Source organism: Macrosteles quadrilineatus, unplaced genomic scaffold, assembly GCF_028750875.1.
Source record: "Macrosteles quadrilineatus isolate MER2022 unplaced genomic scaffold, UCM_ALF_1.0 Scaffold_2__2_contigs__length_208266976, whole genome shotgun sequence".
Classification (NCBI taxonomy): Eukaryota; Metazoa; Arthropoda; class Insecta; order Hemiptera; family Cicadellidae; genus Macrosteles; species Macrosteles quadrilineatus.
This window is the reverse complement of record NW_026542595.1, coordinates 148,411,621-148,427,252: the sequence shown is the minus strand read 5'-3', so window position 1 is coordinate 148,427,252 and position 15,632 is coordinate 148,411,621. Positions and strand designations below refer to the sequence as shown.

The 15,632-nt window shown below is 31.4% G+C and overlaps 2 protein-coding genes across 2 annotated transcripts; both read right to left on the bottom strand.

The window, feature by feature from the left end:
* Positions 1 to 249: 249 nt before the first annotated feature.
* LOC128987123 (general odorant-binding protein 19d-like) lies at positions 250 to 6,852 on the bottom strand. The gene is made up of 7 exons (XM_054407838.1): positions 6,589 to 6,852; positions 5,386 to 5,458; positions 4,457 to 4,512; positions 3,698 to 3,733; positions 2,966 to 3,086; positions 2,115 to 2,185; positions 250 to 405 (listed from the first exon to the last, which is right to left on the bottom strand). The coding sequence occupies exons 1-7, from the start codon at positions 6,646 to 6,648 to the stop codon at positions 385 to 387; spliced, it is 438 nt and encodes a 145-aa protein (XP_054263813.1). The 5' UTR covers positions 6,649 to 6,852; the 3' UTR covers positions 250 to 384.
* A 954-nt stretch (positions 6,853 to 7,806) lies between these two features.
* LOC128987675 (general odorant-binding protein 56a-like) lies at positions 7,807 to 14,347 on the bottom strand. The gene is made up of 7 exons (XM_054408652.1): positions 14,254 to 14,347; positions 13,458 to 13,524; positions 11,924 to 11,976; positions 11,749 to 11,784; positions 9,097 to 9,214; positions 8,609 to 8,688; positions 7,807 to 8,069 (listed from the first exon to the last, which is right to left on the bottom strand). The coding sequence occupies exons 1-7, from the start codon at positions 14,311 to 14,313 to the stop codon at positions 8,046 to 8,048; spliced, it is 438 nt and encodes a 145-aa protein (XP_054264627.1). The 5' UTR covers positions 14,314 to 14,347; the 3' UTR covers positions 7,807 to 8,045.
* Between the last annotated feature and the right edge of the window lie 1,285 nt (positions 14,348 to 15,632).

The following is a 15,632-nucleotide window of genomic DNA, read 5'->3' as shown; positions in this document are numbered from 1 at the left end:
CTTTAACAGTTTTATCTTTATGTAAATAAAGATAGGAAAATTCCACTCTTTTCAATGCATTAATGTACACATACAATTTTATTTTGATTGATTTGAGGTAGGATAGGTTTTTGTTTCCTGAAAGTTTTAGAAGAGCAAACAATCATTAGTTTTCTTACATTTTTGTATTTGCAATCGTAACACCGGAAAGGTACAGGTAGAACGATTTAACAATTAAATCTTAAAGCAAACACAAGTTGAAAAACTTCACTCAATATGTTTTGGTTTATATTTTTCGTAAAAAGAATACATTTTACATATAAAATCCATCCTCGTAAATGTTATAAAATAAATAAATACTAATTACATTGATAAAAGATTTCAGTGCTTTCTTCACAGCTGGGATTAGGCAGATTCAAGTCCAAGCTGAAAAGGTTTAATATTATTAGTGGAGTGACAAGCTGAACATTGGAAATAATTAAAACTAACACCTGTTCTTTTCTTTCTAATTTACAAAAAACGAATTCCCTCCTCTTTAGACGATTGACACACTAAAAGCAAGTGCTGCAATGAAACTGTGTTTTTTCCTCATAAAGAGCTTTTTTACCTCAGAAAATTGAAAGGCCAAAAAACTTTAAAATGTAGCATGATTTCAGTCGTAATCTATTATGGTATGAAAATATTTGTGGAAAAGTAGAACTTCAGTAGCTCAGAGGCTGATTGAACTACATTCGCTATAAGTGAAAACTGATCCATTTTATGGGATTTTAAAATCCCAATCCATGTTCATTGCACAGTACACGTCTTGTGGGAGATAGTTGAGTTATTAATATTACTGAACTTATGATTACAATTTTGAATTTGGTATGGTTAAAATTTGTATTGTAAAAAGTGTAAATAAACGATATCGGCAATCTGACACATTCTTTCTCCCATTAAAATGGTGTAAATACCTGCTTCGTGGTAATCCTAATGTTGCTAGTGTCGCAACTAGTTTCGACTTTTTACAAAGTCATCTTCAGGCGAAGGCGTCAAGGATGTCAAATGGTGGTCACTTCATATGAAGGTCGTCATTACACATAAATGTACATAAAAACACGAACACGAACACGGACATTAACACGTAAAAACGGTACATTTAACACGATACGTGTTAATGTCCGTGTTCGTGTTCGTGTTTTTATGTACATTTATGTGTAATGACGACCTTCATATGAAGTGACCACCATTTGACATCCTTGACGCCTTCGCCTGAAGATGACTTTGTAAAAAGTCGAAACTAGTTGCGACACTAGCAACATTAGGATTACCACGAAGCAGGTATTTACACCATTTTAATATATTCAACGTAATCCGGAGGCTAAATTCTAAAATTTCTCCCATTAGCCTGCCAACAACCCTTAAGCGGTGGAGAAACTACTGTATTTTATGGGTAAAATCATAAAAGTTTTAATAACGTTTGAACTGTACTTTTTATAGAAACTGGGGTAGTACCATTCTGTTAAGAATTACAAGAACCATAAAACACTGAACTCTAATCAAAATAGGTTGAGCTTTTTTTTCATAAATCCATCTAACTTCTGTATTTTATGGGGTTTTCCATAAATCACACATGTTGCAATCACTTTTAAACTACAATTTTAACTGTGATGAGGGTGTACCGTTTTGTTTTGAGTTAATCTATAAAATACAAAATTGGAATCAAAATCGTTTGGGCTGTTTAAAAAAAAAAATATTTTTCTGTTATTTTATAGGAAAATTACCAAAAAATCAAAATTTAAAAAAAGGAAAAAAACCCTGGGGTTACTATGGTGTAGTAGGCTACCCACGGCCAGATTTCATTAAAATCGGACCACAAGTGTGGTCTGTAGCTCTTTACACGTTAACACATACAGACATCACTTCAAAAACCACTTTTTGGGGTTCAGGGGGACCAATATCCTTCCAAAAAAATTAAATTAAAATTGTTTTACAAAAACAATACTTTCTCCATGGAGAAAGTAAAAAAACATTTAAAAGCTAATGAACGTTTTGCGGGTTCTTGGTTTTAGGATGTCAAGCGATTCTAATTTTGCCTTTTTTAAATGCATGGCTTATGAAAGGTCTGTAATGGTGAAAATGGAATGGACACTCACCTTCATTGATGTAGTCATTGTACAGTTGGCAACTATCACAGCTACTTCACACTCATCCTCTGCACTTTTAACTGAAAAAAATCATACTTTAATCAAAGTAAATGATTAGCCAAGGTAAAATAAGTTTGAAATTTTGTATATTTTTGGTACTAATTTAAAATATTTCTACAGCTCATGTGCGGTCTTTAGGTTATTTGAAATGCCATCTGATATTCATGATTTTAATCAGTAGATCTTCAGTTTAGTGTTAATGTATTAATCCGCTTTCTTTTACTAAATGAAGAAACCAATTTTGTGTTTTCTGAATTTCTAAAAATTGTAATACACTACAGACATTGCTTAGAATACAATTGAAGTTTCAGTTTCTATTAGATACTGCCAGTTTTACGATAGTGAGAAAAATGACTCAGAATATTTTATGCTCTAATTATGATTCTGTGTGGCTTCTACTGAGATATTTGACCTGTCTAGATTATTCAGTTTCAAGCCGAATTTTACCATTTGACAGTTAAATGTTTTGGGATGTGTACTTTCTATGGGGAATGTTGATTTAAAGTAGCCTATTCATCTACTTAACTAAATATATTCTATGACTTTCTTACAAATTAAATTTCCTTTTATGATTTCCTATAAAAATCAGAGTCATCACTTTCCTACCTTTACAGAATTGTTTATGAATCTCTCTCTATCAAAAAGGCTTACTCTGTCAGAAAAAACTTAGGATTAGGTTTTGCAATAATTTAAACATTTTAATGATTTATCTGTCTTATATTTGTTTTAGTTGAGATTTATTTGAGATTCGCTATTAAATTTATTTATTTATTTTATTTATTTCATTCACACACCCTTACCTTGTTCTGCACAAATGTCCACAACTTTTCTCGCCTTTGCCAGTTTCTCTGGAGATTTCATGTAAGACTGTTTCGCCAAGTTGAAAACTCCGTCTACGTTGTATTTGCCATCACTTGTCATCTAATCATTGATAAATTTATCACATTAACATTGAAGTATATAGTCATATTTTTTGTGTCAATAGTATGTAAGTTCATGGTCAACATTTTATTGTCAAATCTTTATTATTTTATCTTTATGATTATTGCTATCTTTAATGTATCTCCAAACTCATTTGAACACACATAAGGGAAGAAGAAATTGCTCAATTACTATAGTTTCCAAAGTAAGACCCCCAATTTATCTTTTTGGTCTTTAGGAGTCAAATCGTAGTTTCAATTGTTTATAAGTTTCTGTAAGCATGGTAAATCTTGTTAGAAATTTCAAATTTGAAATTTTTATAAAATGTTTACAAGTTGTTTCCTATTCAACATTTTGAAAATGCATTAAACAACTTAATAATATGTTCTTGAAATTTGGTAATTAATTTCCTTTCATTGTAGGCTTTTGAAATTTAACACGATCAACAATTCTCCAAAGCAATAAACCTATGAACTTATTCAATTCATGGTAAGTGTTAGTTGTTTGTGTAAGTTTCCCTTTATCATGAACCTGGAATTCAGCTTAGTTTTGTAGCTTTGCTCCAAACGGAGTAATTTCTACTGTAAATATAAAAGTCGTAAAATACTTACCACCCCTGTATTTTGAAATATGCAAGCTAGAAGACACTGAAACAAAGAAATCTTGTAAACATTGATTGTTGCATACATTTTTTAAATTTCAAAAACTTATTGTATAGTCTATGAAGTTTGTTCACATCGTCCGCAGAGAGATAGCTATTATTTATATGGTATACAACCAATGAATACAAAACCAATAAGAAGCCTTTGTTAAAAAATTCAGTCTGGGAATATTTGATTTTTGGATAGTTCCCACGACGCGGCCAAGTAAGCCGATGTCTTGATATTGTGAGCGCTTGGCCAAGTAAGCTGACTGAAAGAGAGAGTGAGACAAAGAATCGACTTAGAGCGAGAGTGAGATAGAATAGCACGGCCGCCGGCCGGGCGATCGTAACGGTGGCCACACGAAGCTCATTTTGGTACCAAAATTCCAGTCTGACTATTCTCCATAAGTATTTCGCTTCTTAAAGGATTTGTACTCATTGACACAATTTAGCGTTTTGCATTTTGAAAATAATCTAAGCAACTTATTATTTTGTGGACCCAGTTTCAAGAAAAAAAACCTTGATCAATTTATTGATTGAAATCAAATTGATTGAAATCCAAACACAACACATATAGATGCATGCATACAGCTTGTTGAAGGGGAAAATGGTTGACCAATTAGGACTCAGGTTTATTCTGTCTAAGAGGGGGAATCTTTTCCAAACATAGAATTAATATTTAAACAATATATATGCTGAAGAATAATCTCAGCTTTGTTTTACTCACCTTCCCATGCTGTGTTGTTGGAATGCTTTGACTTTTTTGGAAAGCTGACAACTCCTCTAAAAAACAAATCTCTATTAAAAGTCGTAGTAGAAATATGATGCATAGAGTTATTTTTAACTTCAGATTTTTGTAAACTTAATTCTATAATTTTACTGTGGAATATTGTTTACTTGTTAGTAAAACAACTTCAACAGAGCCTTGACCTTCAATCATGTATTTCTGTAATGAAAATCCTCCATTGCATTAAAAATTGCCCAACTTCCCATAATGTTCTTTTCAAATTAATGCATCATACAAGAATTTACCTCTTTCAAAAATTTGCTTTTTAAAACAAATCGTCTTAAGAAATTCTTAAAAGTACATTTAATACTCTGCAACTACAACATTTTACACAAATGTAACATTACCTGTGTACAGTTTGCTGTGTTATTATGTTTGTTTCATTTGTATCCTCTTTTATGAATGGATAAAAATTAATCCTCATTAAATAATCTAATGTTCCTGTGACCAAACTTTACTTATATTTAAATTATAATACATTAAACCAATTGAAACATTAACTTTCGATACAGGTAATTAAGTACGGTAAATATTTCATAAAAATTAACCAGCTCTTGCTAGATTTTGCTCAAAAAAGAGCACGAGACTCTCAAGGAGTGTGTTACTATTAAAACTCTTATCTACATTTTTATAATGGAAGTCTAAAGTGAAATAATGCAATCTCTAATTATTAACAATGAATAATTGTTCCTTTCATTTGGCATGTCTGAGTAAGAAGCAGTATTTCATAATTGGAACACATTGTTGTTTGCTGTATTACGCCAAGTTACTTTTTGATCCTGAAATAGGCTACAACTTAACATAGGGTGTGAATGTAAACTTCATGGTCTTGTATCTATGCCAACATGTCAACCATTATTAAAACTCACCATCTGTGGCATTAGACTCCCTTTGACATTCCTTGTACATTTTCTGTACATCAAACGGCTGCTGGGCTGCGACCTGTACAGTTGCAATGATAACTCTCGGGTTACGAGAAGATTCCCATAAATTGACACATGTAAGTTAGCAAAATTGTGGGTAGAAAGTTTTTTTTTTTTGTCCTATGTCGTTAGGCATAAGCCCGAGATTGTTTTTCACATTACTGAGATTGTTTTTCACATTACTTCACGCTAGATCTAGGGGATCAACATTGACCCTAGGAATCACTATGTATGTAAATTATGTCCCAACCTTTTCTTAACACCTATATTTATGACAATAGTCAAGTGACTAACCCCGCATTTATAAAAATGCTCACTGACAAATTTTTTAGTTTTCAGTGTTTTTGGATTGTGTTTTTTTACAACTTTAAATTAAAAGTGGGCCAAGTTATTGCTAATAAAGTGTGATACCTTTATCCAAATGGTGTTTTTGGTTAATGAAATTTATTATAGGCCTAATATTGCAAAGAAAACAACCAGAATTCTTACCATGATTTTACTGCATACTTAAATTTTTGGGAGAATTTAGTTATCAAAATAAGTTTAGAAATTAAATTTGATCAAATTAAATGATATTCTCTAAAATACAACATTTTGTACAACTTGTAATATTGTTTTACTTAGGGCCATACTAATTGCCGATCTAATACTTTCCTAACTACAGTAGAACTCCAATTATCCGAACTCCAATTAACCGAATCTCCAATTATCCGAATCGCTTATTTCAACAATTTTAAAAACGTAAAGCTACAGTAATAAGTTTTGCAAAATATCAAAGAATTGTTATTAAACACATTTAGCCAATTTCTGACTTCGATGGAACACTATTGACTTAATAACATGTATAGAACACTTGTACTATGAGCATTGTAAACTGTAAAAATGTTCTGATTTAAATTATTATTAATTAAAAGTTCACTTAGTACCGAAAATGAGGATTTTTCTTTAAAATTCCCAAAATTCAGGTAAAACTCCGATTATCCGAGTTTTTGATTATCCGAATGGGGTCTGGTCCCTATTGATTCGGATAATCGGAGTTCTACTGTACCTTATTTACTCAATAGTAACTGAATAGAACTACTTTGATAGAAAATTTACATCAATAATAATCTTGCAATTTCTGTGTAAATGTTTACAATTAACACTCACAGATAGCACCACAGCAGCAATGACCACCAGCACCAACATGTTTACACCACAGACCACCATAGTAACACCAGGGACAACCGTTTAAACATGGTTATATACCCATTCTGTCCTGGATGTAACAATGGTGCAAGTCATTTCCACTGTTTTGATGCAGTTGTAAAAATCCCCTGAAATTCCCAGGTCAGGGTCTTTCCTGTGTCAGACATCACTGCGGCTTTGATCAACTTCTCGGAACTGTTTGTGTGCCATTGTAAATGCAATGTTTCTTTAAAATTTTATCACCCATCACTGCAGCTACTGGCCCGTGGTCTGCGTGTACTGTTAACCAAGTGACACCCAGTCTATGTGTAATATTAAAATGTATATCTCGGTCCGTGGCAATGGCCGCAGCAGTACATACATGTGGCGTTCGGCAGCGAAAGCATTTGACTGTCCTGAAGCCATAGATTATACATACTCCACCTTAGATCCTTATGGTACAGCTTAAGACAACTTTAACTTTCAAGGATTGTTCCTGATTGGTGTATAGTGGATTTTGGCTTTACATTTTTCTCTCATTTTTTCCCCTTTTTAAAATGGTTCAAATTCTTGTCAACTGTTATTATTATCATAGAGTAAAAAACACACTGCAAACTTTACCCTGAGATAGAAATTTCAAACCAACATCAACAAACTTAAATGATAATGAAACAAACATCAAAATAGGCTTAAAATTTTTCAATGGGATGAAAAATCAATATCTATATCCAAAGCAAATGATAATACCTATCAAAACTAAGCCCAATCCAATACTAAAGTCAGTATTATTTCCAAAGAAGTCCCAAAGTTATTAATTTCAATAAATACCATACTTCCAGGCCCATGTGATGCACTATGGGTCGAGAGATATTTGCCCCCTTCCCCTCCCTTGCAGGTGGGTTTTTCTCATTCCTGTACTCCCAACGAATCTCTTGCACCCCTAGGCCCAGACTAAGCCCAGCTGTATACTTCAGCTGCCATTGCAGAACTTCAGCTGATAATAGACAACAGCTCAACTGACATAAAAGTATAAAATATACTCAACATTTCAAAATCGTAAAAAAAAATGAAAAAGTAGTTAGAATAAAAAAACAAAGTAGTAAGTAATAATGTTTTGTATGCATTAAAATATAAAAAAAATCATATCACATATTATAACTTAAATATTTCTTCTTTAGAGGAACAATGGATGTACACATATGAAACAAAAATAATATTTATTAGTATAAGCAAAATGATTTTGAAATACAATACTTTATTTTAGCTTATCTTTAAAAACATGCAAACCTCATTATATGTAGACTACTACAAAATATCCTTGTAATAAATCTACTTAAAATATGTCTCCACAAATTCTGATATTACTATTTTTGCATGTTCATTTCCTCATTGTAATACTTGGTTATCTTCTTAGTTTTGTTTATTTCTACTCCCTTATTTCATTCCATTTTATCAGGCATTATCTGAAAAACAATTAAGAGTGAAATCAAATACCTCTAAACGATATAAAACTGATGATGTAAAAACTATAACAGCCCCATCATACCTTACTAGATTTTGTACCTACCTTTTATATTAATTTCTCATAACAACACAGTATTTATTTTTCAAATCCAGGTACAGCTTCGAATTAATAAAATGAATACTGAATTTGTAAATATGGAGAAAAACAACCTAGTTTATTCTAAATTTATAATCTTTGGACACTTTTTAAAAGTTTAAGTTCAATTATTTCATGTTAGCAATTTACTATGTATAATTCTTGCAAATGAACAGTCCACTAGGTTCAGTAATTAAAATTTCTTAACTACTTAAATACTTCTTCAATACTTAAATTCTTGTTTACTATGTACTACCATCCCACCAAACTAAATCAAAAACTTATTTTATTTACAAGCATTAGTACCAAATATTTCCGGGTGTGATTTTGATGATATTTTTTCACCATGTAAACAAACGTTATCACAAGAATGTTATAAATCCAGAATGCTAAGATTCTTACCTTCTTTTCTTTAGCTCCTCCAACCAAGCAACCAATGACTGCAGGTCCAAAGTCACATTCTTTGGATTGTATATCCTTCACTGAAACAAAAAGATCAAATTCTAGGTTTGGAATATGTTTTGTCATTGAAATATCCAACTTTTTCAACATTGTACTTGTATGTGTATATTATTATTTATACATGAAGAAGCAATGGTTAGTGATTAGGCATTGCAGATTTTGGCTTGGCAGAATATGTCAAAATAGACATTTCAGTCCCTTTAGATTTTTTTATTCTATTAGTTTTACAGTAGTTAGTCACAGTATTTTGATAGAAATTTACACAAAAACCCAACTTAAACATATAACCACACATGTAACAGTATTATCATCAAATAACATAAAAATTATTTTATTATTAGTTCTTTTACTAAAATAATGTATTTTATAATGCGTTGTAGAAAAATTCACAGTATTTTTATAGAAATTTACACAAAAACCCAACTTACATGTTTCATCACACTCCCCTGCAACTTCTTCTGCCTTTTTCAGTTTTTCTGCATCATCACTAAACATTTTCTTGGCGATTTTAATTGCTCCCTCCTTGTTATACTTTCCATCTTTAATCTGTAATTGTTATTGGATTAAAATTGAGGGATGAAAAATAACTCAGAAAGCAATGTGGGGAAAAATGTTAAAGATCTTAATTATTTAAACTTTAATCCATGAAAATTATATCATTCCATTAATCAATACCAGCTTGTTAAAATCAAATGTCTGTAGTTTTAAAGTATCTTTATCATAATAGGAAAGAAGCCATCCTTATTAAAGAGTCATAAATAAATCTTTTAAGTTCAATTTAAGGTTTTCCAACGACTCTATTAGATTATTACCATTGACTTTATATCTACACTATAAATTTGTATATACATTTTTATATAGTGTAGATATAAAGTCGATGTTATTACTATATAAAAATTGAAAAATAAAACCTATGAATTACAAAACTTTTGAATTAATTAAGGAACGCGGCAGCGTTCCGCCCCGCCAAGTCCCCCAGCGGTACACAGCTGCTGCAGTGTATATACATGACGTGACAAAGTGGCTTTTTTACTCGTCTATAGCTCTGAAGAAACAAAAGCTATTACAATAATTATTCATCTACTGGATAGGGGCACTCATTCTCAACAAAATAAAAAGAAGAATTTAAAAAACGGTTTTGTTTGAGCCAAGAAAAACTAGTTTGAAAATTCGCAAATTTTCCGTGTTCTCCTTCTTCTCCTTGAATGTTGACGGACCTACAGCCCAAACCACTGGCTCAATTTTAATGTTTTTTATGTTGTTTGAAAGCCCTTAACGTGTAGATGTGCCTTTTGAGGGTATCAAGTCGGTGCGTTGACCCATTAACCCTTGGCAAGCCCTCAAAGTACGATTTTGGCCCATTTAAATGACATGGGATTAAAATCAAAACAAAAGAAGGACCAGCTGCGATTAAATCTCAATTAATTTAAATGTTAGGGAAATTCATAGGAACAGCTGAAAAATTATTTTAAAACTTGTATAAAGTATTTTTTTCAGGTATACCGAATGATTTGAACTACTTACTATATAAAATTACTTAGAGCAGTGATATTCCCCGATACTTTCCACTGAAAAATGCAGTGTACCGATGTACACTGGTACAGCAGCTTGTCATTTTTAACAGTTTAATACTACTTTTCAAAACATATGAAACCTAGGAACTTGAAACTTAGTACTAGTACCATAGTACTAAGGTTTGTTTTATGTTTTTATACACTAAAACAAATAAAACAATCGAGAAAATCACTCTACGTATGTTAAACAAGCAATTAAAAAGTGATATGCAAATTTAGGATAAATATTTTAGGAGTTAATTTATAATTAGAGTTTATAATTTTATTTTTATTATTAATTATTAATTTATTATTATTATTAATTATTATTATTATTATATATATTATTATTAATTTATTTTTTTATTTTTATTTTAGAGTTAAATAAATTTAGGAGTTTTTCAATATTTGTTTTGCCTTATGCTATTTCTAACAAACCTAATCTGTTTGATTACATTTTTACTTCTCTAATAAGGGCTCAATTTACACTAGTCTTTAGATATACGGGTTTAATTATCAGAACACTTATGTAACACCAGCGCATTTTATGTTGTTCAAGATAACCATTGATGAAATTTGAAACTGAGTTTAAGCCCAGGGGTTCGTTAAATAGTAATTTTCTTACGTGTGTAAACAATTTTTTATCGGTTTAAAGCAGATAAGGCCAAAAATGTAGAATTTAGTTCTACACAAACAATATTATTGAAATTAAATGAGATGTAGTTGTGCCGTGGTCTATATATCAGAGAAAAGAGGACTTTTATTTTAACTGTTAATTTTCTACAAAAATAAATAAAATCTAACAAAAAACCACTAAGTGGTAACACTCTCCCCGCCAAGTCAGCAATCCAAAAAAGATAATAAATCATTACTTTTTCCGCCAAGAAAAACAATGTAATGTATGTAAGTTAGGCAACTTGGCGGCAGACTTTTGCTCGATCACTTTAAAAAATACCATAAAACTAGTTTCATTGAGCAAGTATCTCTCCCATTAGTACATTGCTAGGTGAGAGCTTATTTTACAAAATTTGACCTTATTTGTGCCACATTTCATAAAATCATAATAGTGATGGTTTTATATTTACTGATTACCTCGAAACTATACTTGGTTGGACTAATTAATTAAAAAAGAAGTTGATTTGTGAAATTATCCACGAACGTAACTTTAATTAAAAAAACCAAGCAAAAGTCTGCCGCCAAGTTGCCAAACTTACATACATTACATTGTTTTTCTTGGCGGAAAAAGTAATGATTTATCATCTTTTTTGGATTGCTGACTTGGCGGGGAAAGTGTTACCACTTAGTGGTTTTTTGTTAGATAACTTATATGCTTATAAATTAAAAATTATGTTTTACCATACTTTAGTTTGCTAGTTTAATCCATAACATTTTCAATCATAAACAAATTATGAAAAAATGCAAGACCAATAATACATTTTACATACAACCAAGTATAATAAGTTTTGGTTTCGGTTTCTATTTTTAATATATAGGCCTACTAAGAGGAGCATAATTAAATCAACTTACCACACCTTCTTTTTCACCAACACATTTAGCAAGGCACTAGAACAGAAGAATAAGAATTAGATTTTTTGTATTTAAAATTATTTTTATAGTTATCTGAAATTTATAAATGTGTAATAAGTTGAGGACACATAAATAAAACATTAAAATTTTTTCAAGTCCATAAATTTTCTCTTACCTTATATCGTTCATCTGTAAGGTTTTCTTTTTTACTCAATTTCTCTATATCATCTGAAACAACAAAAAGATCAACCAGCTAATTACTTAATTTATTTAGTTTTCAAAGGTTAAATCAAATATCTAGGTGCAGAAATCTTTGAGATAAATGTTTTAAAATAAATCTGCCATATTGATAGTATGTTTGAAACACTTTTAGTATCATAAATTAAAATAATATTGTGGGAACCTGAAAAAATACTGTATTTTCAAAGGTTGAAAGAAATACTAACACAATCATGGCTATGGTTAAATACAGGGTGAGTCAGTGAAACGGGCCATTTTTCTGTAAGTATTAAAAAAAGGTCAGACATCATAACATCGATGTATTCATTAAAAAACATAGGAAATGAGTGGAAGTTTGTGTTGAACCAACAAAACAAGCATCAAGTCTTGAAAATAATATCAGAGTCCACTCCTTAAACTTTGACCAGGCAATATCCCCATTTCATGTCAAGGGAAGAAACGGCACACCAAACCGTAGCTTTATTAGAGTGAACTGGCCATTCGTGAAGTGCTTGTGGGCCAACCAATATAAAAAATTTGCTTTAATAAAAAAATTGCCAATATTAAAAATTTACTGTTGGCGCGGAAAGTCCAATTGCTTTTCTAAGCTGTCGGTCAGATCCACAGGGACTTCTGGCAATCGTTTAACTGATTCAAATGTTTCGGGTGTCCGAACAGTTCTGGTACTCCCACCTCTTCTTTTTGTGGTTTGACCCGTTTCTTCCAAGTTTCAGCCCTGAATTGCATGTCTCGATGGAACTTGAGGGGGCAGACCAAAATGAATGCGCGAGGCCCGATGTGGTATACGCACAGAACTTTCACTGTTTTGATAAAATGCCTTGACGGCAAAACCCCGCTGTGGTCCGGTCCAACGCTAAAGCTGTATAGCAACTAAACTTTCAGAGGTTGGGAACGCAGGGTAACTTACTCGGCCCCTTTCCTTCTTCCCCTCTACTCACTAACGTTATAAGAAAATAGCCCGTTTCACTGACTCACCCTGTACAACTCTATTTGCACCTCTCACTTATATTGATTATCCCAGTTTATTAGGCAGTAAGGTAGGATAAAATCAACTTAATAAAGTTAATAAAATAAAAGTAGAACAAAATATATATTGTGACTTTTCTTTAAGTTGCCATATGATAAATAAACCATTTAACACTATAATTACTACCAAAAGTTCCACCCCAAAAATTGCAATCGTCCATGGGGCTTAGCTGATGAAACTTGAAGGAGATATGGAAAGTACTTTTACATAGGCTACTGTTCTTTCATTTACCGGTTTCATGATCTGGTTTCCCAGCAACCCACATGATTTACCTTTGTGTACAATTTCCGACCAATTCAGCATTTCTTGCATTCGCCCAACAAAGAGCTTAATTTTTAATACACTCTTAAAAAAGATAATGTAAAAGAAAAGATCCTTAATAGTTTAAATACGAACATAACGTGTTATTGTGGATATTAAAATTGTAGATGCTTCAACGTACCTTTTGTCAATTTTTGTTCCATAGCACATTTAGCAAAAGTTTCTTTCATGGCCTTGTTCTCAAATGCCTGAAATCGTAAACAAGTTTTACTGAACACAGGACATAATTCACTTTTTCCCATGTATAACCCTATAATTTTATAATTTTTTAATTTGTCTTTTTGATTTTGAATACTTTTTAAACGAGACTTGTTTTATGTACATCTTGGGAAATTTTTTAAATTTGAAACCTTGTAATGAAATAACTCCTATAGCAATATGGTAGCTCAGAAAGCCCGGAAAACAGAGCCTTACTTCGAGTCAGTAAAAATTAGTTCAATTTATAACTATTAGAATTTTACATATTTTCTGTGATCGTTTACATTTGCCATAACACAAGTACCAGATACCTTTACACTTATTCTGCTTAATTCGTTTTGACCAACACCAATAAACACAGTACTTTACTTTTTTACATTTAATAAATACACAACAATAGTAAGTAAGTTCAACCAATGTAAACCAATCAATATTAACTCTCAAAAGGACCTAAGTTGTAGGTTTGTATTGACCTGGGAGATAGGCTTCAGGCTACAGGTAGTAGCTATCTTTGTTTGCACTTTCAGCTTAATTAATCCAGTGGTTTTCTTATGGGAAGATATATACACCTAAATTTTATACCCTGCTAAAGATGCAAAATGTATACAACCAAAATACTAACATAAAATCTAGCGACACTTTGTTATTTTTCCTTAATGGTATGATAAATGTATTAATAAATGCATTGTCTTATTTATCGTAAATTTTGCAAAACTTACATTTAATTTTGTAGCCCAAACACACAGGACGACAAGTACTACAAACGCAAATGACTTCATGGTGGCGTCCAACCAAACACAATATTGTCACTGGTATCATTTCACTCAGATATATATCAAAACACGCTCAGCCTTGAATCCAAATCATAAATCATGGACCCCTAATTAAGGCAGTAGAGTATCAGGATATCGTTAAAAAAAGGCCCGTTATCAGTGTAATTAAATAATAATTAGCCTAAAATAAAACATTTTCTTTGAACTCAAGGAACGATTGTAAAAGGTGGGATAATTTTTTTTTAACCTGAGCAGGCCTAATCAAATATGTCCGTAATAGCACGTAATGGAATTGTCAGAAAACATACTTTTGAGTAATAAACCATCGTTAAAGTTGTTTTGTGATAAAAATCCATTCAAGAGGTTATAACTGGTTGTTTGGAATATATTTTTTTAAATAGCGCATTTTTAAATACTTGTGTATAACTAGCTTTAGAACTGTTGAATAAGTGTACATTATTTTTATTTTGGTTTTATGACATAGCTAATGTCATCTATTGTTAATGTTGGCTGAATAATGTATTTTGATTTGCTAAATAGATTTTTGGATAGATGTTTTTGTGTAAAAAAATCCTAATTACATTTTCACTAAACACAATGAAAATAACTAATTAAAAGTTTAAGTTGTCAATTGAAAAAGGAAATACCTTTCAAGTTTTTCTTTTATTTTATAAACAATAGCAAAAATTAAAAACATAAATTGTAGAACAGTAGATATGTTAACTGGGGAGCATCTTTGTTTTGGTTTAGTGGGAATATTAAAATCTATACTTTCAATCTAGTTTCAAACAATCAAAAAGACTAGTGTGCCTGGCCTGTTGCTCTAATTCGAGGAATTGCAAAGTATTACAGGCGTTATTTCAAAACGAATAACAGTCGTACTGAAAACGAACGGTACCACGTGTTATGTTACTATGAACAGCTGTTTTAGTATGCAATTAATACAAATTATTCGTATGTTTAAGTAAACAGAATACTTTCTTCATTAGAAATACTACATTGGGATTTTGATGACCTGTGGGCTCAAAGCCCGAGGACTCTTATTACAGGAATTGGTTGAAGGGGGACAAAAAATACTTAATTTTGACACATCGTTTGTAAAAATCCGATCATTATTAACAAAGGAGTAAAGTTTCGTAGAAATTGCCTTCACATATTACATATAAGGATACTAACTTTTCTAAAGATGTACAATGGCACCAAGTAGTTCAGTTACAGTACAACCAAATTTCATACAATCCTAATCTAAATCTAACATAAAAATACCAACAACTTTGGAAGTGCTGTGACCAGGAGTTGAATATAAAATATAAAAATACCATGGG